The 25,418-nt window shown below is 42.1% G+C and overlaps 1 protein-coding gene across 4 annotated transcripts in view; it reads right to left on the bottom strand.

Annotated features, from left to right (window-relative positions):
• Nucleotides 1-25,418, bottom strand: part of RUNDC3B (RUN domain containing 3B) — an 80,795-nt gene that overhangs the window by 13,220 nt on the left and 42,157 nt on the right. For 3 of the 4 annotated variants that reach the window (XM_081969885.1, XM_081969882.1, XM_081969884.1), the window contains 5 exons: nucleotides 19,813-19,898; nucleotides 18,917-19,006; nucleotides 9,714-9,794; nucleotides 8,443-8,611; nucleotides 6,959-7,116 (listed from right to left, as the gene is read on the bottom strand). In XM_081969885.1, coding sequence (XP_081826011.1) covers nucleotides 6,959-7,116; nucleotides 8,443-8,611; nucleotides 9,714-9,794; nucleotides 18,917-19,006; nucleotides 19,813-19,898 — 584 coding nt within the window. The remainder of the gene's footprint in view (nucleotides 1-6,958; nucleotides 7,117-8,442; nucleotides 8,612-9,713; nucleotides 9,795-18,916; nucleotides 19,007-19,812; nucleotides 19,899-25,418) is intronic. The other variant, XM_081969883.1, reaches the window with a different exon arrangement.

Below are 25,418 nucleotides of genomic sequence, written 5' to 3'. Positions count from 1 at the left end.
TACCACAATCCAACATTTTCAGCTCAATTTATAAAATGAACTACAGTATATTTGGTTCCAATGAGTATTGTCCATCAGGCTCAGAATACAAATAGGACTTCCTAATATCCTCATTTAGCCAGATATACCTGAAATCACATTTAGAGCTTATTCCTCAAATCAGCATTCATGTGTAAGTACTAATATAACTTCTTTTTCCCATAATTTATCTTGTGAAATCAGCACAATATATACAATATGATCCAAAATCCATTTGTCATAGGGCAAACCAGAGAGGTAACTGAAACAGAGGTACTTAAGACAGGCAGTAAAATAAATACAAATCCTTTAGTACTTGCAGACCAGGAACAATATATTTACCAATTGTTTGGTACTTAATGGGTGGTATAGAACTCTGAACTTATTTTTCAAAAGATGAGTGCCATAGTATAGGAACACAGCATCTGCATCACAATATACCACTTGCATTCTTTTTGTAGGGTTATGCAATAAACATCAGCTACATGTTCTAGAAAGCTACGCAGTAAATTTCAGCAATATTAAATGAGTTACTGGAACTACAAGAAGAGACTTTACAGGCTTTTGAATGATATAACTAAGGTAAAGGTAAAGGTTCCCCCACACATAAATGCTAGTCGTTCCCGACACTAGGGGGCAGTGCTCATCTGTTTCAAAGCCAAAGAGCCAGCGCTGTCTGAAAACATCTCCGTGGTCATGTGCCCGGCATGACTAAATGCCGAAGGCGCACAGAACGCTGTTTCCTTCCCACCAAAGGTGGTTCCTATTTTTCTACTTGCATTTTTACATGCTTTCGAACTGCTAGGTTGGCAGAAGGTGGGACAAGTAACAGGAGCTCACTGCGTTATGCGGCACTAGAGATTCGAATCACTGAAAACTGCTGACCTTTCTGATCGACAAGCTCAGCACCTTAGCCACTGAGCCACCGCAACCCTTTTGCATGTTTATTCATTGAGACTCACTTCATATCTTTAGGTAACTCCTAATAACAGCAAAAAATAATTTAAACTTCATCTTCCTATGAGATAGGCTGGAGAAGTCTAAGCTGGAGAAGACATCCCCTGATGGAGTGTCTAATGAGCAGGCCACAAGAGAGGTCACAAAAATACTGTTGTATTTTCTACTAAGATTAAAGAGAGAAATACAGAAAACAAAGCAATAAACTTCTTAATGTAATGGTGTCATTTCTTATATATAAACCCCTATACGATACTGGACCAGACTGGACTAGCCTGATCATCTACTTCCAATTATCTTTGCCTATCCTTGTGACGATGAACATATGAGGTGTGTGCCACAGGTGGCAGGCGAAGCCATTTATTAGGGCAAGCAAGGCACTGCCCCGTCAGCTCCAGCGCACTTCAGCTTTCTTTTTCGGCTGTTTTTTGCCCTCGAGAGGCTTCCCTGAAGCCTCCCGAGGGCAGAAAACCACCCAACGCGCAAGCCAGAAGTTTAGGAACAGAACTCCTGAAGGCTCCAGAGGGTGAAAAGCAGCCCTACGGGCAAACCGGAAATCACCATTCCAGAACATCCAGGTTGTCTGTAGGGCCATTTTTCGCCCTCCGGAGGCTTTAGGGAAGCCTCCATAGGGCCCTCCAGGGGGGCTGTTCTCACCCTCCCCAGGCTCTTAAGGGTCCATCGTGCGCCCAAAGCAGTGGGGGTCGCGCATGCATGTGCGTGGGGAAATTGCGTGCATAGCACACCCCCGGCAGGATCCCTGTGCTCCCGCTATTGTCACGCAATCCGAAAAAGGTTAGCCATCACTGGCTTATCCAGTAAAACCTGGCAGGATTAGTATGCTTAAAGTTCCTGCATTTAGGCAAAGTTGGACTGGTAAGACCAAGAAAATGTGTCTCCTCTGTTACTGTTCCTATCCTTTAAAAAAGCTTTCTCTCAGAGATTCGGTTGACCCTTACTCTGCTTGCCTTTCAAAAAGCATTATACCTGTTTTTTTTAATTCAAGCTTTGGATGAGATTAATAAGATCCACTGAATGAGGGCTCCCACACACAGCACATATGTGTTTACATGTAGTTATTTCAGACTATACATTTATGCTTTATTATGCATTTTTAATTATTGCTACTTATTGTGATCTACACTGTCCTATGTTGAATAGAGGAGCAATATAAATTGATTAAATAAATAACTGCACCTTGCCTTGGAAAATATATTTTTAAATATATTCTTTTTCTATTGTTTAGTGCTAGCACCTCATACTCTACAAATATTGTAATTTTTAAATATATTCTTTTTCTTTTGTTTAGTGCTGGCATACTCTCCTAAGGATTTGCTGACTACAATATAATTCAACCTAGAATTTTCTGGCTACAATATAATTCACACCTTGTCTCTTTCGACATGAAAATGTGACAAGTGTATGGTATTGATAAATGGTCATTCAGGTGGTCATAATTCATTCATTAATGATAGTTATCAAAACCCCAAAAGACCAATTAAAACAGAATCTTTTAAAGGTAATCTGTTCCTAGAGTGATCAATTTCTCTGATAATTTTTAATGGGGCTACCTTGAAGATAATTCAGAAGCTACAGCTAGTGCAGAGTACTGTGGCAGTCAGCTTTTGGGGCCTCTAGAGTCACCCATGTGATACTACTGCTTCATGAGCTGCACTGGCTGCTGGCAATTCAAGGTGTTGATTATTACGTTTAAAGATGTTCATGGCATGACTCCAGGTTACTTGAGGAATCACTTCATCCCACTGGGATCAGCCCACCCCTTCCATGCTGGCAGAGACATGCAGAAGGGAATTCCAGTTGGCAGGGTCCAGGAAAAGAGCCTTCTCTGCCATTGCTTCTGCCCTTTGGAACATCTTGCCTGCAGAGTGAGATCGGCTCCCACCCTCCTGACTTTCCACAAGAGCTTGAACATCTGATTCTTCCAGATGGCCTGGGGTCCTGAGTGAATATCATGCTGGAAGTTGTGGATAGATTAATTACAGATCCCATCTTTCTCCCACTCCACCTACTTCCCCACCCACCATTTAGCTTTATTTATAGCTGGCAATTTAAATTTTATAATGTTTTATTCTTATTGTACATATATTGTTGCATTGTTTTATTCTTTTTTAACATCAAAGTAACCTTGTGGTTGAGATTAATGGCAAACCAATCAATCAATCAGTCAATTAAATAAATAAGGCAGTAGCATCAATTAGAAATCTCTAGTGTAAGATTTCTCTAACAGAAATATATAATTTGACCAGGGTACCTAAACATTTGTGTATTAAGCTGAATAATTTAATACCTAGGATTTCCACTCATCTGACTATATGTAGCCACTTTACTATATACGAATGATGTGTAGGCAGCCTACTGCACTATATATTTAGGTCTGAAAGACTGGTAGAGGCCATTATTGTGCTGAGTGCTTCATCAAAAACGGACACACATTAGGAAAAGAAATCTGGGTTTTGTGAAATATTATGTGTATATATGTATATATGTTTGTTTCTTTATTCTGGGATAGGATTATTCATTTATATTTATTCATAATTTAATTTAAAAGGCAGTCCAATTAAACATTGGGTAGTATATAGATTACAAAGAGATAATAATAAAAGAAAATCAAAAATAAATATAATGGGGGAAAAGCACACAGGGGTGTCAATCTCAAGGCCCGCAGACCAGATATGGCCCGTGGGGTGCTTAAATCTGGCCCAGAGGGCCAGCCTTTAAATATCAGCCCACGATGCCTCTGCCGGCCAAAACGGGCCCGTTTTTGGCCTCCCAGCCTCCAGCAGCATTCTGCCAGCCAAAAACGGGCGATGTAGGGCCTCTGCATAACCCATTTATAGCTGGCTAAGTGCTGCAGGAAATTGGGGAGGCCAAAAACGGACCACACGGAGGCCATACTGGGCTTCCGTGCAGCCCATTTTCAGCCAGCAGAGTGTGCTGCAGGAGGAGTGGATTGGATTGGATTACAATTATGTGGCCTCAAATAAGTGCCTCATCTGGATAGAAAACAAGCAACATCCTATGTTAATACTACAGTTTAATGCCTCATTTTTCATACTGTAGGTTTACTTAATCTGCACTCAATAATCTATAATTGACAGCCATTTCTATTTATTATCCTGGAAATTTACCTCTGCTGTTAGATCTTGTATTATCATGTTATTTATGCTATTTTATTTTTATTATTAGTTGAATAAAAAAAGTAGTATAAATAGCTTCTCTGCCTGCAAAAGCAATTTACTATTAAACAATAGGGTATAAATTTAGAAATGAAAAGTTTAGTGGAGTATGAATAGTAATACATGTTTGCCGGTAATATCTGGAAGAAGAGGTAGGAAAATGGTTATAGTAAAGAAATGTAGAAATAAAGAAAGGGGAAAAAATGCATCTTGAGCCTGTGTCAAAAGCCCACCGAAGCCACGTCCACCATGATCATGCCCGCTCCCAGCCACACACACACACACACAACCTGGCCCTCCAAGGTCAAACACAATCCTGATGCGGCCTTTAATGAAATTGAGTTTGACACCTCTGCTTTAAGTGAAACAAATAATGCACACTGGATAGACAGACTCCAACTTAAACCCGAGAATGGGGGTGGAAGAGAAACAGATTTCAAAAGATTGTTTAAACCTTGCAGGTTCAGGTTAGTTCAAACTTCCAGGGATAATATTTAATGATACTAGGTCGAAGTTACTGTAACCTGAATACAATCAAAAGTACTCTGCATCAAACATATTATTTATGTCAAGCACAGGAGTCCAAGCAATTGAAATGCATATGGGTTTATTGTGTGCTAATGCTTTTTACAAAAATCTGTACTATTAATGGTCAAAGCATATTGGGGGTAGATAAGAGTGACAGAATTCAAGGTGGGCTGGACTTACCATATTTTTGGAGTTTAAGACACAATCTTTTCCCTCAAAAAAGAGGCTGAAAATCTGGGTGCGTCTTATACACTGAATACAGCATTTTTGCTTCCCGAAACCCCACCCCCTTCACCAATATGGCCATGTACAATTTGTAGGAGGCTTTCAGAAAATTCCTGGGGAGGACAAAAATGAGCCAAAAACAGGCCATTTTTTGCTCAATTTTGCCCCCCACAGCCCCCAGGGGGAACATTATAAGCTTCCTAAAGGTTATCCATGCCCATTTTGGGGGCAAAAAATGGGCCGTTTTCGCAAAATGCGGGCTGTTTCTGGGAGGTTTGCAGAGTGCAAAAACTTTTTTTTAAATTTGCTTCTTCAAAACCTTGGTGCATCTTATACTCCGAAAAATACAGTAGATTTCTTGACACAAAGGTTTTCAAGATTGATGATGTGCTTAACCCCTCCCTTTTCATCTCCTACACTTTATTGAATATATCAATTTTCCAATTAGAAAAGGGAAACTGTCTGCAGCTATTCTACTAGATAAATATAGTATTGTATTTATATTGTACTGTGTTTCTATTATATATAACTTATATATAATATAATAATATAATATAAAAGACTTCTGGAAAGTTGAATGAATGGAATTTATCTTTCTAAAAGATGCATAGTATGACACTCTCTTTATCTCATCTCTAAGATCCACCATGCTATAATAAAAAGGAATTACAAGTCAGTTTTTTGCTTAATAACTCATACCTAGAAACATATTTAAAAGTGGGCAAATTTTTGGTATAAGCCAAGAATGAAACAAAACAAAACAAATACGCCTGACCAATGATGGATGCAAAGTAGCTTTCTTAATTTCTTTTTACTGTGAGCATGAGTTAAACTCTAAAATGTATTTATTTATTTTATCATTTCAGAGTTTGGGTTATTTTATGTTCATTTATATTATCATGTGTATGTTTTATTCTTTAATTGTATTAAATAACTAAATGAAGTCAACAAAGCGTTACTGCTGAGTATGTAATGTATCTTTACACTCTTAATTTTTCAAAAAGAACAGTCATATCTTCATTATTTTCTGGCAATTGGGCGTCAAGATTAAAAATTACATACATCATGTTTTACTGAGAATAGTGTAAAATAGTTTCAATCATCCATAATATATTAAATTATGTTTCCCTTTTTACATACTTTCATTTGAAAACTGACAAATTTTCTGATAAAGAAAAAAAGTCCATTCCTATCCCAAGATATTATTCAGTGAAAACTCTGAAAAAAACCCATTCTAGAGTTTTATGGAATTTTCATCATTCCAGGTCCCAAGTGTGTTTTTCAAAAGGCAACTGGACTTGATTTTTTTTTTCCTTTGAAGACATTTTGCTTCTCATCTAAGCTTCTTCAATCTAGCACTAAAGAAGCTTTTTGGATGGGAAGCAAAATGTTTTCAAAGCAAAAAACAAAGTCCAGGTGACTTTTAAAAAGCATATTAGGGACATATTCTAGAATGATTTTTAAGTAATTAAAAATAAAAAAGTCACTTTCTGTCCTCAGCATAACCCCCCCCCCCAAAGAATATAAATTAACAATTTGCAAAGGAAAGGGGAAATGATTAGTGCTTAGAACTCTCAAAGCTTTCAAAACCAAGTTGTACAATTTCACTGAAGCAATAAAGATTATCTAGTTGTGGCTTGGGACAAATATTTCAGGTAGAAAAGATACTAATGCTTCTGTTTTGTGCATTGATGTTAGTTTGGTTAACACAGTAATTGGGTGCTGAAATGGCACCCAAAGATGAATGTTGAATCCACTTACTGGAATTGATGATTCTTAATATGCTATATAATATTTACAATATTTAAAAATTAAGCATTAGGAAAAAAGGTGTGTTTAAAAAACTAGGATACAACTTACAGCCTTTCTACCTTTTGTAAAGAAAAAAGTTAATTTTAGTAACTTTTATTAAATTTAAAAGTTAATTTTAGCAACATTAATATTCCTCAACATTTTAAGTGTACTTTTCTCTATTAAAAAAAATCTTAGTCAACAGCATATTTAGGAAAACATCTGTACCATAACTAACTTACAGCTGATCCTGCAGTTCTACAATGATGTACTCAAGTTGTTCCTTTTCCATTTTATGAGCCAGATTCATAGATTCTATCTTCTGCTGCAAGGCCTTCTTCTGAGAGATGGATTCAGCCAGCTGAGTGTCTCTGAGGCGTACTAGCTCTTCTAGATAACCCTAGAAACATAAGTATTTCATGAACTTTTAGTTTTAAAAGTACTTTGACAATATATTTAATTTGACATGAGGGCTGGATGATATATAACCTATGAAAAAAATCATTCAAATGGACTATATTACTGCTTATATATTAAATGCAGATACTGAAGTTATTTGCTAGCTATATACATAGTTTCTGGGTCAATTTAAAGGCCTACATAGCAAGAATGTATAGTACATATGCACTGATAATCTGACTGTTCTTCTAGGACTTGGGTGATGATTGCTCATTATGTAAAGTGTAAGCCATCCAGAATAATGTGCAAACAAGCAGCTTTTAAATTTCAAAAAATAACGCTTACTTTTCCACTCAGTTGAACCTCGAAAATATTAGTTATAGAAAATTAAAGCAGAACTGAAAATAGGCATAATAGCATTTACGAGAGAAAGACTGAATGCCTTTACAAATGTCCATCTAAAATGTTATGTAAGAATATTATTCTCTCTTTCCAGTCTTTTACATGGGTTGATTAGCAAGCTTACTGACAGAGTTTCAAAAATGCCAAAGAACAGAAAATAGTAGAGATCTGCAACTACTCCTTGGAAATTGTCTATAGTATTGAAACAGTCCCTGTAGAACAAATCCAACTATCTCCGCGGGTAGAAGAGTCACTAGAGGGTAAAAAAAGTGAAGCAAACTCAGTAATAAAATCTTAAATCAAGGCTTTTAATATCTTTAATAAATTAGAAAAAGAATATCTCTTTGTGCATTGTGATCAATAATGATGACTCTATATATGTTGCATTTTGTCTATATATGTAATAAAAACTGAAATGCTTCACACTTCCTGTATGGATGCCTCCTCCATATAGCACAATACAAATTTAAAAGAAAGAGCATAAATTTTTATCTCTGCTATCAATGATTAAAGACTTTACTAAGAGACAACTTCCTACATTGCCATTAAGTTTTGCTTGCTGTGCTTTTTCTTGCTTCAGGAACAAGAGGTAGAAATTGAATTTGAATTTGAAAAAGATGGAAGAAAAAGAACAATTGAGGATTCCTCTGCCAGAAGGCTTTCTGGCTGCCTCTCAGCTTCAATAGATACAACAACTTAAGGAATATTATCTGATCAAGAAGTAAGTCTTGTGTGATCAAGCAGTTTTTCTATTACCTTGTTCTCAGAACCATAGCTAACTAAAAATATTACAATGCTACATTAAATAAATAATAATTTTCATTTTGTAAGACTATTTTTTTAAATTAAATCTTTGAATTAATGTTACTGTAACAATTGTAATATACCAGTTATTTTCAGCCACTTTATCTCAATTAATGTTTACCTTTTGTTCCAGAGTGAGGAGGTATTTCTGTTCAACCCGTTTGCACTTGTTGTACCAGCTATTCTCATCCATGCTGAAAGGAGGACCAATGTTTTCTGGAGTACTGCTTTCACTACCACTACTGCCCAGTGTTCTTAGCTCTTCCTCATCACTACTGATGCTGTCAGAACTGAGAAATCAAACTTAAAAGCTAAGAACAATAACTTGCAAAATTTAAATTGAAAATTATTCAAAATTGCTTGTTTTTGGATATTCCAATAAGAGATCAATCTTATAATCATGAATTAGCAAAAATTATTCTAGAGCCTAAAAACAAAAGCTAACGCATCATCCATTCGCTAAGTGTTTCCTCATTGCAGAAAAGTGCTATCTACTTCTTCATGGATCAGTTTCCTTTCCCCGCTGTTGTGTCCAATTCTGCCTCTATTATTCCTGTTGCAAGTAACTGCTATCATGTAGATTACCTCCAAGATAACAGGTACAAAATCTAACATAATTTATATACCTTCCAGCTATTCTATGATGGTGTTGAAATAAAAAGGGGAAATACTATTTTAATCTCAGCTAAGGATGGTTTAAGCACATATTTATATTGTTACAGGTATAAGAAGGAAAAGGATTTATGATTCTATGATCCAGAACAGATTGTCGTATTGTGCAGATACTGGATGGTTCCTTTTACATCAAACTTGTATATAACTACCACTTCCTATATCTTCTATAACTATATCTATGATCAATGTATCCATTTTCTTTCTAACTTCTATCAACTTGTCTTGTATATTAAAATAAGCTCAAGAAAATATTCAGTAGTTCAAGTAAAGAAAGAAAAACATATTTATGGGACCACTAAATGGAAAAGTGGGACGTAGGGAGAGTTGTAACAGATTTGTCTGCATATATATTAAGGCATGAGTACTCTATTGCATACAAAATACATGCTGGTCTAAACCTTTACAAGATTTGTGAAAAAAGCTACCTTACACTTACATTTATAATAAATACAATGGCTACAGGAAAATGACTCTGAGAAGGCAGTCCTTCAACCACTGTGTTTTATGACTAGCCACGAGAAAACAATTCATTTATGATACATATCATGTTCCAATAAAAACATTTTCAATGGCATTTGGAACTCCTCCTTCATTCTTTCCCTTCCCAATAGAAAGTATCACAAAGTATTAAAAACAATATGTGAAATAAAAACCATACAAAAATATATTACAAGAAATCTTTAAAGCACAGATGAACTTTACAGACTGAACAGATACCTTTGGGTGAATTTCAGATATGGTGTATAATCTATCACAGCTGGATAATTGCCATCCAAAGCTTCACCTTTGAGGCAGAAGCTGATGTGGAGTGAGAAATCAGAAATTAAGAACATTAAAACATATAGGTATTAAATAATCTCAGCACTTAATTCATTTTTTCGTAAAATCACCACTGCAAAAATTATGTAAGAACAGGATTTAACATGAGAGAATTCAGCCTTAAATGTAGATTCTGACATACCCACCATTTCACCAGCAATCAAAATGCCAAAATGTTTTTATAGAACACTTTCCCCAAATATTTCTTTTTAATGATTTTATATGTACTGGAGAAGAATTCAATACTTTTAAAGGAAAGCAAAATAATCTATTTGATCTTACAATCTTCGTAGATAAAATAAAAAAGAAATGACAACGAAGTTGCCACTCGTTATCATTAACTAGCCACAGCATATGTAAAACATCTCTGATTGAAATCCATCATACATAATCATTTAAAATCTAATTATAATGTATAATGCAGCTCTACATGAGAAAGTCTTGGGTGAGATCTAGAAAGATAAGCAGATCAGAATTGGTCAATGCATGGACACAAAACTATCAGGAAATACCAGAACTGTAGGTTAGATGTAGAAATAGTTAACAATATTATAAAAGAAATGAATGGAAAACTAGTTTTGTGATATTGCCCAGAACAACACATGGCTATGTCTATGTCATCACAAGCAGTCGAGCACATGTCCACCCTAGACGAGTTCAAATCACCAGAACCAGATGGATTACACTCCAGAGTTCTGAAGGAACTGGCAAATGTGATCTCAGAACCACTGAACATATAGTTTCAAAGATCCTGGAACACTGGGGAACTGCCAGAGGACTGGAAAAGAGCTGATGTCGTTCCCATCTTCAAAAAAGAGGGAAAATGGATCCAGGAAACTACAGATCTATCAGCCTGACCTCAATACCTGGGAAGATACTGAAAAAGTTAATCAAGCAATGAATCTGCAAACACCTAGAGGCAAACAAAGTAATAAACAAAAGCCTAAATAGGTTTATCAAAAACAGATCATGCTAGACAAATCTTATTGTATTCTTTAACAAAATGACAAAAATTAGACCACAGGAATGCTGTAAATATAATTTACTTTGACTTCAGTAAGGCATTTGATAAAGTAGATCACAACCTACTACTTGATAAAATAGAAAATGACCATTGTCTTACTTGAAGGGTCCTTTTCAGGGCGCTGCAAGGGAGAGTCCAAAGAAGGGTTAAACACAGCCAATCTGCCCAGAACTGAATTGAAAACTTTAAGCCACGCCTCTGGTGCTGACTATCCTCAGATTTATTCAATGAAGACGTGGAACAGTTGCGCGCTGAAACTTCAACTGGAAGTCTAATATGGAACAAGTCAAAAATAGTCCAAACAACAATAACAGAAACAACAAAACAACACTGTGCCTTCACAAACACCAGCGGAGAATAGACCCCAGGGCGGGGTGGACTCTCCCTTGCAGCGCCCTGAAAAGGACCCTTCAGGTAAGACAATGGTCATTTTCCAGGGCGCTGCTCTGGAGAGTCCAAAGAAGGGACATGCCCAAGCTAACTGTCACTAGGGCGGGAAGGCTCAGCCATCAGGGTCGCTCCGCTGGTATGGATGCCCTGAAGAACACGCCTCCCAAAGGCCCCCTCCGCCGATGCAAAACTGTCCAGTTTGTAATTTCAGACAAATGGAGACAGAGAAGTCCAGGTGGCCGCCTTGCAGATCTCTTCAATCGGTGCCTGTGTAGACCAGGCAGCTGTGGTGGCGGCGCTTCTAGTCGAATGTGCTGTGATATTGCGAGGCACAGGAACGGACTGTAAAACATGGGCAAGCGCAATGCAGGCTCACAGCCATCCACCGATGGTAGATGAAGAGACCTTCTTGCCTTGAGAAGCTGGTTGAAAGGAGACAAATAGAGATTCGGATTTCCGAAAACTGGCCGTGCGCTTGATGTATCTGCGAATAGTCCTGCGCACATCCAGCATGTGCCAGCGTTTTTCCCTCGGGTGCCGAGGATGCGGACAAAAATCCGGAAGGACCACCTCCTGCGCCCGATGAAACCAGGAATTGACCTTCGGAATGAAAGAAGGATCCAGCCTCAGGATTACTCTGTCGTTACGAATGAGACACAAGTCCTCTCTGACTGACAAGGCAGCCAGTTCCGATATGCGACGAGCAGACGTGATAGCGACCAGAAAGACCGTCTTGAATGTGAGGTGTCTGAGACTGGCCGTCTTAAGTGGCTCAAACGGGGGCCCGATGAGGGACCGCAACACTACATTGAGATCCCAAGATGGGTATCTGTGGACCACTGGGGGTCTCAGGTTGGTCGCTCCCCTGAGAAAACTGCGGATGGTCGGATTCCGGCCAAGAGATGCGTAGCCCTCAACTGAGAGGATGGTTGACAGGGCTGCCGCCTGGCACCTCAGGGTGTTAGGTGCCAGGCCCTTGTCCAAACCTTCCTACAGGAAGTCCAGGATGACAGGAACCGAAGCAAGGGGCGCAGACGTACCATGAGCAGTGCACCAACTGGCGAAGGATTTCCAAGTGGCGTCGTAGATGTGTGTCGTGGTCTGCCGTCGTGACGCTTGGATGGTGCCAATCACCTTGTCTGACAACTTGCCTCTGCTTAGGAGATCCCTCTCAAGTGCCAGACGGCCAGCTGCAGCCACTGGGGCTCTGGATGTTGAAGGGCCCCCTGGCTGAGAGAGATGTCCTGTGGAGGAATCCGCCATGGTGGTGTGATCGAAAGACTCACCAAGTCTGCAAACCAGGTTCTCCTGGGCCAGTACGGTGCTACCAGCAGCACCTCCACCTCCTCTGCTAGGATCTTCCTGATGACTCTGGGAAGAAGAGGTAGCGGGGGAAAAGCGTAAAGCAGACCTTTCGGCCACGGGCCGTGCAGCGCATTGACTCCTTCCGCCCTCGGGTCGTGGAACCTTGTGAAGAACCGCGGAAGATGCGCATTGGCAGCGGTGGCGAACAGGTCCACCAGCGGGAGGCCGAACCTCTGGGACAGTTGCTGGAACAGCAGCGGTTGTAGACGCCACTCCGAGTGGTCGACTGTGGATCTGCTCAGCCAGTCCGCCTGGGTGTTGCTCGTGCCCGAGATGTGCTCTGCCTGAAGAGAAAGAAGATACCTCTCCGCCCATCGACCCAAGAGCTCCGCCTCCTTCATCAGGGATCTGGAGCGCGTTCCCCCGTCGATTGATGTGCGCCTTGGTGGCGACATTGTCTGTCATGATGCGCACGTGGTGGCCCTGAACGGTGCTCTGGAAGCGCTTGAGCGCAAGCCTGACTGCCCTCAGCTCCAGCCAGTTGATGCTGTGAGCGGCTTCGGAAGGGGACCACCTGCCCTGTGCGAGCTGGTTGTGGCAGTGGGCCCCCCAACTGAACAGGCTGGCATCCGTTGTGATGGTGAGCCTGACTGGCTCCTTGAATGGCGACCCCTTTAACAGGGCCGGAGACAACCACCACTTTAGAGAGCGACGTACCTCTGCTGGAACTGGAATCAGTCTTCTTGAGCTGCTTTCATTTGTTCTTTGATATGGAAGCAGGAGCCACTGAAGGGGACGGGAGTGAAGTCTCGCCCAAGGCACGATTGACAGGCACGAGATCATCTTGCCGAGGAGCTGTGAGAGCTGAACTACCTTGACTAGTCGTGACCGCTGCACCTGAACGACCATCTCCCGAAGGCTGGCCACCCTTTCCGGGGACAGGGATACCGTGCACGAAGTGGTGTCGATGACGGCCCCTAGATGCTTCAGTCTGGTCGTGGGAACGAGATGACTTTTTTCCAGGTTGATGGTGAACCCGTGGTCCCGGAGCGCCTGCATGGTGTGTTCTAGGTCGCTGACAGCTTGTTGATGCGATGATGACAGAATGAAAACATCGTCCAGGTAACAGTGGAGTCTGACCGGACGTGAGCGTAGAAAAGCCGCCACGGCTGCGAGAACCTTTGTGAATGTCCTGGGCGCCGATGACAGGCCGAATGGCAAGGCCCGGTACTGGTAATGGAGGCCCGCGTAAGAGAACCTCAGGAACTTGCGGTGGGCTTTGCGGATAGGGACTTGGAGGTAGGCCTCTTTGAGGTCTATGGACGTTAGTATATCGCCTGGTCTGATGCACCCCAAGATGGACTGGAGGGATTGCATCTTGAACCTGCGATATGTTACGTGGTGATTGAACCTCTTTAGATCTAATATCCCCCTCCACCCTCCTGAGTTTTTGGGGACCAGAAACAGGATGGAGTAAAACCCTCTTCCCTCCTGGCCTGCTGGGACAGGCTCTATGGCCCTGATCTCCTTGAGGTGCCTTATCTCCTGTTCCACGAGGGATCTTTTGACTAACCCTGAGGGAACTGGACACCGGATGAAGTGGCGGGGAGGGGGGGACCAGAATTCTAGAGTGAGACCCATGCGGACCGTTTGAAGAACCCACTGGTCCGACGTGGTCTGCTCCCATTTGGCGTGAAACAACTGCAGCCGCCCTCCTATGGGAGCTGACCTGTGATGGTCATTTATACCTCCTAAAGGGTCGGGAGCCGGAGCCCTCCCCGAAATGGCCGCTTGGAGAAGGGATGCTGGCGACCTCTGTCTCGAAAGGACTGACAGTCCTGGGACCGCTCACCCTGCTGGGGATACGCCCGATGATAGGGGGCGGAGCTGGTGGAGGGCTCATTGCTCCGAAAGGCCTGCCTCCTGTAAGAGCCAGGACCTTTACGATCAGGCTTCTTGGTGACTGGTGGCATCACTTTCTTTTTGTCCTTGTTTTCCACAAGGATTGGATCAAGGACCTCACCAAACAGCTTGTCCCCTTTAAAGGGGGCAGTAACAAGCTTCCATTTGGAGCGCATATCCACATTCCAGTGCCTAAGCCACAGGAGGCGTCTGGAAGTAACATTAGACGCCAGGGCACGCGAGGCAAACTTAGCAGCATTCAGAGTGGCATCAGCAGTGTACTCTGTGGCTGCCATGATCTTATTGATATCCTGCCTGACTTTAACGTCCTTGGCAGGTATCTTCCTCAACAACTGCCTCAGCCACAGGAGAGCAGCCCTGGAGAAAAAGGAGGCCGAAGCGGAGGACTTAATAGCCCATGCAGCTGCCTGATGGGTCTTGTGACAAGCAGTTTCGGTTCTCTTGTCCTCAGCCTTGAGCCCCTCCAACAGATCAGGAGGGAGCACAGAAGAGGAGGTAAGAGCCGCTACAGGGGGATCGATAGGAGGGAGCTTGAGCAGCTCCTCCAGGCTGGCATCCACCGTGTATAGCTTCTTGTCATGGCTGCTGGGGGTAGCCATGGTAGCTGGCTGCGCCCACTGTCTTTGAACTAAATTGAGGAACATCTTGGGCACAGGAACTATTTCCTGGACCGAAATGGGTTCCTCAAAGAGATCCCCAGATAGATCATCAGGGTCTACAACCTCTTGAGCTGGGGGGGGTGGACCTCATGTGAGTTGAGATCTTAGCCTTATCTAAAATGGTTTTGAAGTTATCCAAATTAAATAAGCCTGAAAAGGCCAGCTTTTTGGCGGGGCTTGCCTCATCCCCAGAGAATTCAGCTTCCTGCCTAGGAAGAAATTCCTCTTCCTCCTCCCAGTCTGACTCATTGGAAGCCACTGAAGAATGCAGGGACAGGGGTGGAAGGCTAGGAGTCATCTCTCTGGAATCCTCCTGGGGTTGCAAATGGTGGGTCTTGCGAGTGCGCTTGCCACCTTTTCGCATGCCTGCCTTAATGCCCTGGGAAATGGCCCTGTTAATTATTTCCTGCATTTCAGTGGATAAGTTAGGCCCTTGGTCCTCAATGGGGCGAACCCCTTGAGTGGGCCCGGAGATCGGCTGTTGAGGGGCTAAGGGCCTCATTGGAGCTGGTCCCTCCTCCATATCAGAGGGACAGGCAAAGAGATCAGCCTGATCAGCCATGGAATGGCCTGGAGAAGTTGCCATGGCCAAGGAATCCCCTTCCTCTTCACTATCAGAAATGGGGCCTCCCTGGGCTGGAGGAATTTCCCTGGAGGGCTCCCCAGGAGACACCGAAAGGGAAGATTGGGCCTGTTGTTGGGCTTTGGAAAACTGTTTTTCTAAGGCCTTCTGGCGCCTTAATGCATCTTTGTCTAGGCCTGAGCCCTGCTTGGGGCCATGCCTGGAGTAAGGCTTACTCCCTCTAATGGCCTCCCTGGCAGCTTTCCCGGCCTGTCTTACAGGGGCTCTGGAAGAGACACCCTCAGAACTCTCAGGGACCTGATCTGCCATGGTAACAATCACTGGTTGGGACAGTAGGGGGATGGGAAAACCACCACTCACCACCTCCAGAAAGCCCACCGCAGCACGATGCTCCTGAGGAGACAGAGAAACTGCAAGGCTTGAAGTAGCTTTGGAATTTTTAGGCGCGAGCAGAATTCGCTCCCAGCGCCTGCAGGAGAGTAAGGGAGGCGACCCAGCAGGCCACGATCCCACGCCGCTATCACTTGCTTGGATTGGGGCCCAGGTCGCCGGTCACACCGGCCAAGTCTGACTCCACGCGGCTCCTGCAAAGAGCCAGGCACCAGGCAGCTGCGGCAAAAAACTTTTAAAGTGGAAACAGAAGGTTGCGCAATCCAAAATGGCGGCCGAAACTCACCGCTGCTTTGCGCGCCAAATTTGAAGAGGGAAGAAGCCAAAATGGCTGCCCTGGAAGCCCGCACCGCAATTTGACTTGCTAGAAGCACAAATTGCAACGGAGGGCTTCCAGCGGGAATCGGCCCCCAGTAGGGGTGCCCCAACAGCGCTGGCGTCGGCACTCCGACCCACGCGCTTCCCCCAACAGCTGCCTGCGGCTTCGAGGAGCCAGAGCAAAGCCCCGGACTCCAGGAGAGCCGAAAGTGAGAAAAAACCAATTAAAAAGGGGAAAAAAAAAACTTAATTTAAAACTCACCAGCCTGCTCTAAAAAATCCTTAATTACACTGTGTTAAAAAATTATTCTTCCTCTGGAGAGTCCAAGGAATCAATCTTAGAACTGGAGAAAATTTTAAGCGCGTCCACTGGGCTAGTTGAATTGAAAAAATCTGAGGATAGTCAGCACCAGAGGCGTGGCTTAAAGTTTTCAATTCAGTTCTGGGCAGATTGGCTGTGTTTAACCCTTCTTTGGACTCTCCAGAGCAGCGCCCTGGAAAAATGTGGGTTAAACAGCATCACCACCAGATGGATTTGTAACTGGATGACCAACCACATTCAACATATAATCCTCAATGAAACTACAACTATATGGAGGAAAGTATGCAGTGGGATAATCCAAGGCTCTGTTTTAGGCCCAGTACTCTTCATCAATGATTTGAATGAGAGGATAGATTGGGAAATGATCAAATTTGCAAACACCAAGCTGGCAGGAATAGTCAACCCTACAGAAGATAGGCTTAATATACAGAAGAATCTAGACAGAATTGAATATTGGGCACTATCTAACAAAATAAAATTCAATGTTGAAAAAAAGTAAGGTTGTACATTTAGGCAAGAAAAAAACACACAGGTAAGGTATAGGTGGCACCTGACTCAATACTGGTAACTATGAGAGGGATCTTGAGAGTCCTAGTGGACAATCATTTAAACATGAGCCAGAAGTGTGCTGCAGTTGCCAAAAGAGCCAACACAGTTCTAGGCTGCATAAACAGAGGGACAGAATCAAGATCATATGAGTGTTAATAACATTTTATAATGCCTTGGTAAGATCACACTTGGAATACTGCAATAAGGTTTGGTCACCAGGATGCTGAGAAAGAGCGTAGACAAGAGCAACAAAGATGGTTAGGGAACTGAAGGCTAAAACATATAAATAATAGTTGCTGGAATTGGGTATGTCTGGTTTAATGAGAAGAAGGACTAGGGTTGACATGATAGCAATGTGCCAATATCTAGGGATTGCCACAAAGAAGACAGAATCAACCTATTCTCCAAAGCACATGAGAGCAAAACAAGAGGCAGTGGATGGAATCTAATCAAGAGAGAAATAACCTAACATTAAGAAAAAATTCCTGACTTAGAATAATTAATCAGTGGAACAATTTGCCTCTAGAAGTTGTGAATGCTCCAACACTGGAAGTTTTTAAGAAGAGACCGGACAACAATTTGTCTGAAATAGCATAAGGTTTCCTGCCTGAAGAAAGGGTTGGACTTGAAGACCTCCAAGGTCCCTTCCAACTCTGTTATTCTATATTCTAAAATTTTACGTCCATCAAATAAATAAACACATTTACTAATTTTAAATATGACATTTTTACCAATAATGAGTTAATTACAAAATCAACTATATCCTACTACAGTGTTGGTGAACCTATGGCACGCGTGCCACAGGTGGCACCCGGAGCCATTTGTCAGGGCATGCTTGCGCTGGCCAGCTGAGTTCACCCTTTTTTAAAGCCATTTTTCGCCCTCCCCAGGCTCCAGATGCTTTATAGGAGCCTGGGGAGGGCGAAAAGAGCCCCGCCCACTTCCCTGGAGGCCCTCCGGAGGCTTCATGAGCTTCCCTGAAGCCTCGGGAGCGCAAAAAAACAGCCCTAAGGGCAAACCGGAAGTTCAGGAACGGACTTCCGGTTTGCTCGAAGGGTCGTTTTGACTGCTGTGGAGGCTTCAGGGAAGCCTCTTGAAGGTTCCTGAAGCCTTCGGAGTGCTTAAAACGACTCTCCGAGCAAACTGGAAGTGATTTCTGGTTTGCTCGGAAGGTCGTTTTGACTGCTTCGGAGGCTTCAGGGAAGCCTCTTGAAGGTCCCTGAAGCCTTCGGAGGGCTTAAAATGACCCTCCAAGCAAACCGGAAGTGACTTCCAGTTTGCTCGGAGGGTCGTTTTGACTGCTTTGGAGGCTTCAGGGAAGCCTCCTCAATGTCCCTGAAGCCTCCGGAGGGCTTCCGGGGGGGGGGGCGGTGGAGGCTGTTTTCACCCTCCCCATGCTCCTATAAAGCCTCTGGAGCCTGAGGAAGGCCAAAAAAAGCATGGAAAAATGGGGGGGGGTCGCGCCTGTAGTGCATGCATACGCACTGGGAGGGGGGTCGCACATTGCATTATGGTTGTGCCACGCCTGAACACGCCCCCCCTATGCTCCCCCCACTTATGGCACGCGAGCCAAAACAGGTTCGCCATCGCTGTCCTACTAAATAAAATTGTTCATTTCACTTTCACAAGAATGAATACCTGAAATCAATAGCATTGAGTCCGAGCAGCATGCCAGCTAGCATGTTTGCTTCTTCTCCCAATACAATTGCTCCATCTTCATAGAATCTTCTAGAAAAAGATTAACAAATAACATGCCAAATATTCAAATTAGTGATGGTGGTAAATGCCAAGAGCTACCAAATTTTAATTTACATTGCTAAGAAAACTATTCATTTGTACAGTAATTTAATTTACCTTCTCTGTTTATACATATCAGAGATACTATAGAACTATTTGGATTTGATGTATTTATGGGCCTATTTATAAACAAATTATTCAGAATAAAGATGTCTGCATATTTTTAGGATAAAACTTAACTATTATATATTTTTTAAAAATATATCAGGCTGCAATTGGGGTAGAAAGGAACTTTTATACACACACACACACACACACACACACACACTTATTCAGAGCATAAGAACAGTGTTGCTTAATGAGGCCAATAAGCTATTTTAGTGTTGCATTTTCTTTTTCACATAAGTTACAGATGCCTCTATAGTGCCTGTGGAAAGCTACATCTCTCCCACCATTATTTGCTGCCACTGATTTTTGGAAGACCAAAGCAGGGTGTCTTCAAGACCAGTAATCTTGATAACCCTCTTCTCCATGAATTAATCTACTTCCACTATAAAGCCATTAAATTTGGTTGCAACATCATGTCTTATGATAACGAATTCTACAAATTCATGCTGTGATCAGTAAAGAAGTAATATAATACAATATAATACAAAAGTGTTTGCTTTTGTCTGCTTTCCAATACGTAGCTTCACTGGATGGCACGCATGTTATCATTTTCTGACTAAATCTGATAAATAACTGGGAATTTTAAATAATAACTTAAAATCTACTTTATTTAACAAAATATTTAATACCTGGTTGTTTTGAAATCTCTCAAAGCTGCCGAAATATATTCAGACAAGTGTTTTTCCATAAGTGCTACTCTAATCCAAGCTCTTCCCTGAAATCCAAAATTATGATATAAATATTATTAAACAGAAATCTGGTCCAGTCATTCAATCTCTGAAACCCAAACAGAATAACAAAGTAATCATACTTCATCCTATTCATATTTATTTATTTTCATGTTTTTATATATAGTTCATATTAAGAAATAAAATAATAATAATAACAACAACAACAACAACAACAACAACAACAACAATAGGGACAGAGAATTAATAGATACAGAACATCTCTGTCCTCAGCAAACTAAAATTCATAGGGTTATAAATGCATGTAACATAGATGTGTGTGTGGGTAAGATTATCACTCCTGCTGTCAAGCAAAACCAAGCATGTAATAGTGATTGCCATACCATGTGCATGAATCACACAAGTGGCAAGAAAATAGGGGCAGTCAGGCATAACACAGGTTATGTAGACAGTAAACACAAGGTCAATCAAAATGGACTCAAATGTCTATATACCAATGCACAGAGTATGAGGAATAAACAGGGAGAATTAGAAATTCAAGTAAAAGAGGGCAGATATGATATTATTGCCATTACAGAAACTTGGTGGGATGAAACTGACAAATGGAACATACAGCTAGAAGGATTTAAATTATTTAAAAGAAATAGACCAAATAAAAGAGGAGGTGGAGTTGCACTATATATAAGAAATAACTACGTCTCTACAGAAATAGAGCACAACAATAATGAGAACTATCTTGAATGCATTTGGGTCAATATTAAAGGTTGTGGGGGAAATGACATTGCCATAGGTCTATACTACAGGCCACCCAACCAAGCAGAGGAAGAAGATGAACTTTTTGCTAGTCAGCTAACTAAGGTATGTAGGAAGCACACCACAATAGTAATGGGAGATTTTAACTACCCTGACATCAACTGGGAAACAAACTCTGCACCAAGTGGAAGATCCAACAGGTTCCTAACAAACCTAGCAGACAACTTTGTTTTCCAAAAAGTAGAGAAGGAAACAAGGGGATCAGCCATACTGGACTTAATTCTCACTAACAGAGAGGAAATGATAGAAGGTGTTGAAGCCATAGGAACCCTGGGGGCAAGTGACCATGCAATATTGGAATTCAATATTATCCAAACACAAGTAGTAGAACAAAGTCAAACTAGAGTCTTGGACTTTAAGAAAGCTAATTTCAATAAACTTAGAGAGAGCTTGGGAAAAATTCCATGGATGAGAATCCTCGAGGGGAAAACAACTCAAGAAGCTTGGGAAATTTTGAAAAATGAGATTACAAAAGCCCAGTCTAACACAATACCAATGAAGAAGAAAAATAACAGCTCCCAAAAGAAACCAGCATGGCTGCATAAACAACTATCTGACAACCTGAAAGACAAAAAAAGTAAGTATAAAAAGTGGAAGGAGGGGGACATAACTAAGGCAGAATATCAGCAAATAGCCCGAGCCTGTAAAGATGAAGTGAGGAAAGCTAAGGCTCACAATGAAGAAAGGCTTGCCACAAAAGTAAAAATTAACAAAAAAAGCTTCTTCCAACATGTTAAAAACAAGAAAAAAGTTAAGGAAACAATTGGTCCATTGCTAGGAGAAAGTGGCAAGAAGGTGACAAGCAACAGGGAGAAAGCAGAACTATTTAACTCATGTTTTGCATCTGTCTTTACACAAAGGGATAAAACAGTCCAACCTATCAAAAGCAGCACCACAAAATTAGGAACACAAATTGAAATAGGGAAGAAAATGGTAAGTGAGCACCTGTCTACCCTAGATGAGTTCAAATCACCAGGACCGGATGGATTACACCCCAGAGTTCTGAAGGAACTAGCAGACGAGATCTCAGAACCACTGAATTATATCTTTCAGAGATCCTGGAACACCGGGGAACTACCAGAGGACTGGAAAAGAGCTGATGTGGTTCCCATCTTCAAAAAAGGGAAAAAATTAGATCCAGGAAACTACAGACCTATCAGCCTGACCTCAATACCAGGAAAGATTCTGGAAAAAATAATCAAGCAACGAATTTGCGAACACCTAGAAGCAAACAAAGTAATAGCCAAAAGCCAACATGGATTTGTCAAAAACAGATCATGCCAGACTAATCTTATTGCATTCTTTGATAAAGTGACAAAATTAGTGGACCAGAGGAATGCCGTTGATATAGTTTACTTGGACTTCAGTAAGGCTTTTGATAAGGTAGACCATAACCTACTACTAGATAAAGTAGAAGAATGTGGGTTAGACAGCATCACCACCAGATGGATTCGTAACTGGCTGACCAACCGTACTCAACGTGTAGTCCTCAATGGAACTGCATCTACATGGAGGGAAGTATGCAGTGGAGTACCCCAAGGCTCTGTTTTAGGCCCAGTACTCTTCAACATCTTCATCAATGATTTGGATGAGGGAATAAATGGGGAACTCATCAAATTTGCAGATGATACCAAGCTGGCAGGAATAGCCAACACTCCAGAAGATAGGCTTAAGATACAGAAGGATCTTGACAAACTTGAACATTGGGCACTATCTAATAAAATGAAATTCAATGGTGAAAAGAGTAAGGTTCTACATTTAGGCAACAAAAACGGAATGCACAGGTACAGTATAGGTGATACCTTGCTCAGTAGTAGTAACTGTGAAAGGGATCTTGGAGTCCTAGTGGACAACCATTTAAATATGAGCCAGCAGTGTGCAGCAGCTGCCAAAAAAGCCAACACAGTTCTAGGCTGCATCAACAGAGGGATAGAATCAAGATCACGTGAAGTGTTAATACCACTTTATAATGCCTTGGTAAGGCCACACTTGGAATACTGCATTCAGTTCTGGTCGCCACGATGTAAAAAAGATGTGGAGACTCTAGAAAGAGTGCAGAGAAGAGCAACAAAGATGATTAGGGGACTGGAGACTAAAACATATGAAGAACGGTTGCAGGAACTGGGTATGTTTAGCTTAAGAGAAAGAAGGACTAGGGGAGACATGATAGCATTGTTCCAATATCTCAGAGGTTGCCACAAAGAAGAGGGAGTCAAACTATTCTCCAAAGCACCTGAGGGTAGAACAAGAAGCAATGGGTGGAAACTAATCAAGGAGAGAAGCAACTTAGAACTGAGGAGAAATTTCCTGACAGTGAGAACAATTAATCAGTGGAACAGCTTGCCTCCAGAAGTTGTGAATGCCCCAACACTGGAAGTCTTTAAGAAGATGTTGGATAGCTATTTGTCTGAAACGGTATAGGGTTTCCTGCCTAGGCAGGGGGTTGGACTAGAAGACCTCCAAGGTCCCTTCCAACTCTACTATTGTATTAATAATTACATAATAGTAGTATTTGCTTACCTATCATAATTAGCCTTCTGTCCATCATCTTTCATTTTTTATTTTTTAAACATACATTATAATCTTAACTTCTAATATTTACTTGTACATTGTAACTATAATAACTTCCGTCATATGACAATATATAAAATAATATTTTCCCACTTTCTAGCTCTATTTCCTGATCTTTAATAAATTTAATATAGAAATTTAATAAATTTCTACAGAGCACAATGGCTTGACTTTTACTGTATTTGCCAAATTATTTTCACTATTTTGTTTACTTCAATACACATTTCTTAATCCTCTGTTTAGAAACTATATTCACATATATATTTCAAATGAGGCAGTTATTTGAATGAAATAGAATAGAGTGTATAATTAACAGTTGGAACAGGTCATATTTGAAACCTTATTTTTGTGTTTTATTTTATTATAGAACCAATAAACAAGAAAATACATATTAACATAATGTAATATAAAATTAATAATCATAATAATAGAAACCTGTAGGGAAAATTATGGGAAAAATCAGAAATATAACACATGCATCCCCTGAATCAAACTAATCAAAAGTCTTCATTAAGTCTTTCTTTACAAAAAGCTAATTCACTTTTTATTACATTTTTATCTTTCTTTTCACTTTTGTATTTTGCATTTTCACTTTAAAACTCTGCGGGAAAACCCTGAATGCAGCAAAATGATAATAGAATGTTTCATGTCATATTAGTATTTTGAGCAATTCTTCATAAAACCTCACTGCATGTGAAATCAAGGTTTTTCGTTGTCTCCATACTCATGTTCAATTTTTCAAGATTAAAATATCTTGAACTAAAAATACCATGTTTCCCTGAAAATACGACAGGGGCTTAGTTTCTTTTGCCCCACGAAATATGCCCTTGGGCTTATTATCAGGGAGGGCTTATTGTTTTGGGGCTGCCGGGCAGCTGCTCCCTTGTGAACTGGCACAGCCTCAGGGGAGAAGCAGCCATGAGGTAACCATGCTCAAGAGCAACCGCCCGGCAAACCCCCTCTCCAGCCGGGCAGAGCGCCATTCACTGACCTATGGAGTATCCCTAAGGTGCCAAGCCACATGGCGCTCTGCCCCAGCTCCCGCGGCTTGGCACATTCGGGATACCCTCTAGGTCAGTGCATGAAGCTCTGCCCGGCTGGAGAAGGGGGTTGCGCGACTGCCTGTTCTGCCCGCAGCCTCACCAAGCCCTTGCGCAGCTCTCCCAGGCCACCGCCACTGGCTGCTGCTGTCCGCCACCGCCCGCCGCCGCCCCGCTCTGAGCATAACTTCCAAACTCCAAAACTTCCAGCATCGGCCGCTCTATGGGTGCTCTCTATAGTGGGCCGGCTGCCGGACAGAGAGTCTTCCGGACAGAGTCTTCCAGCAGCCGGCCCACCATAGAGAGCACTCCTAGAGCGGCTGATACTGGAAGACTCGGCCCCGAGTTTTGGAGTTTGGAAGTTATGCTCGGAGCGGAGCGGGGCGGTGGTGGGCAGCAGTGGCCAGCGGCAGTGGCCTGGGAGAGCTGCGCAAGGGCTTGGTGAAGCTGCGGGCAGAACAGGCTCTCGCGCAACCCCCTTCTCCAGCTGGGCAGAGCTCCATGCACTGACCTAGAGGGTATCCCGAATGTGCCAAGCTGCGGGAGCTGGGGGATGGGCAGAGCACCACATGGATTGGCACTTTAGGGATACCCCCTAGGTCAGTGAATGGCGCTCTTCCCGGCTGGAGAGGGGATTTGCCGGGCGGCTGCTTCGCCCTTGAGGCTGTGTTCGGCTCTTCGGGAGCCAGTTCACAAGGGAGCAGCTGCCCGGCAACTCTCCCCTCTGGTCAGACAAAACACCACTCCCCAACCTAGCGGTATCCCAAAGGCGGCAAGCAACGTGAGCGCTCCCCCCCCGGTTCCTGCGACTTGGCGCTTTCGGGATAACGCTAGGTTAGTGAGCGGTGCTCTGCCTGGCCGGAGGGGGGGTTTGTCCAGGGGGTTTATTTTCGGGGGTGGGCTTATATTTTTGCCCACGCGAAAAATGTGGCAAGGCTTTAGTTTCGGGACAGGTTGTATTTTCGGGGAAACACGGTAGTTATAATATTGTATTTCAACAAACGTTTAATAAAATAAGAACTAGATGACAAATATTCTATTTCTATGTTTTGTCCATATGATTTTCAAAGTCTGTAAATATATTTTTCATTTCAAATATTTACAAATTGTTTACTTTAACTA

The sequence above is a fragment of the Natrix helvetica genome, assembly GCF_964273705.1.
Source record: "Natrix helvetica genome assembly, chromosome: Z".
NCBI lineage: Eukaryota > Metazoa > Chordata > Lepidosauria > Squamata > Natricidae > Natrix > Natrix helvetica.
Note: the sequence above shows the minus strand (reverse complement) of the source record. Positions and strands in the feature narration are given on the sequence as shown.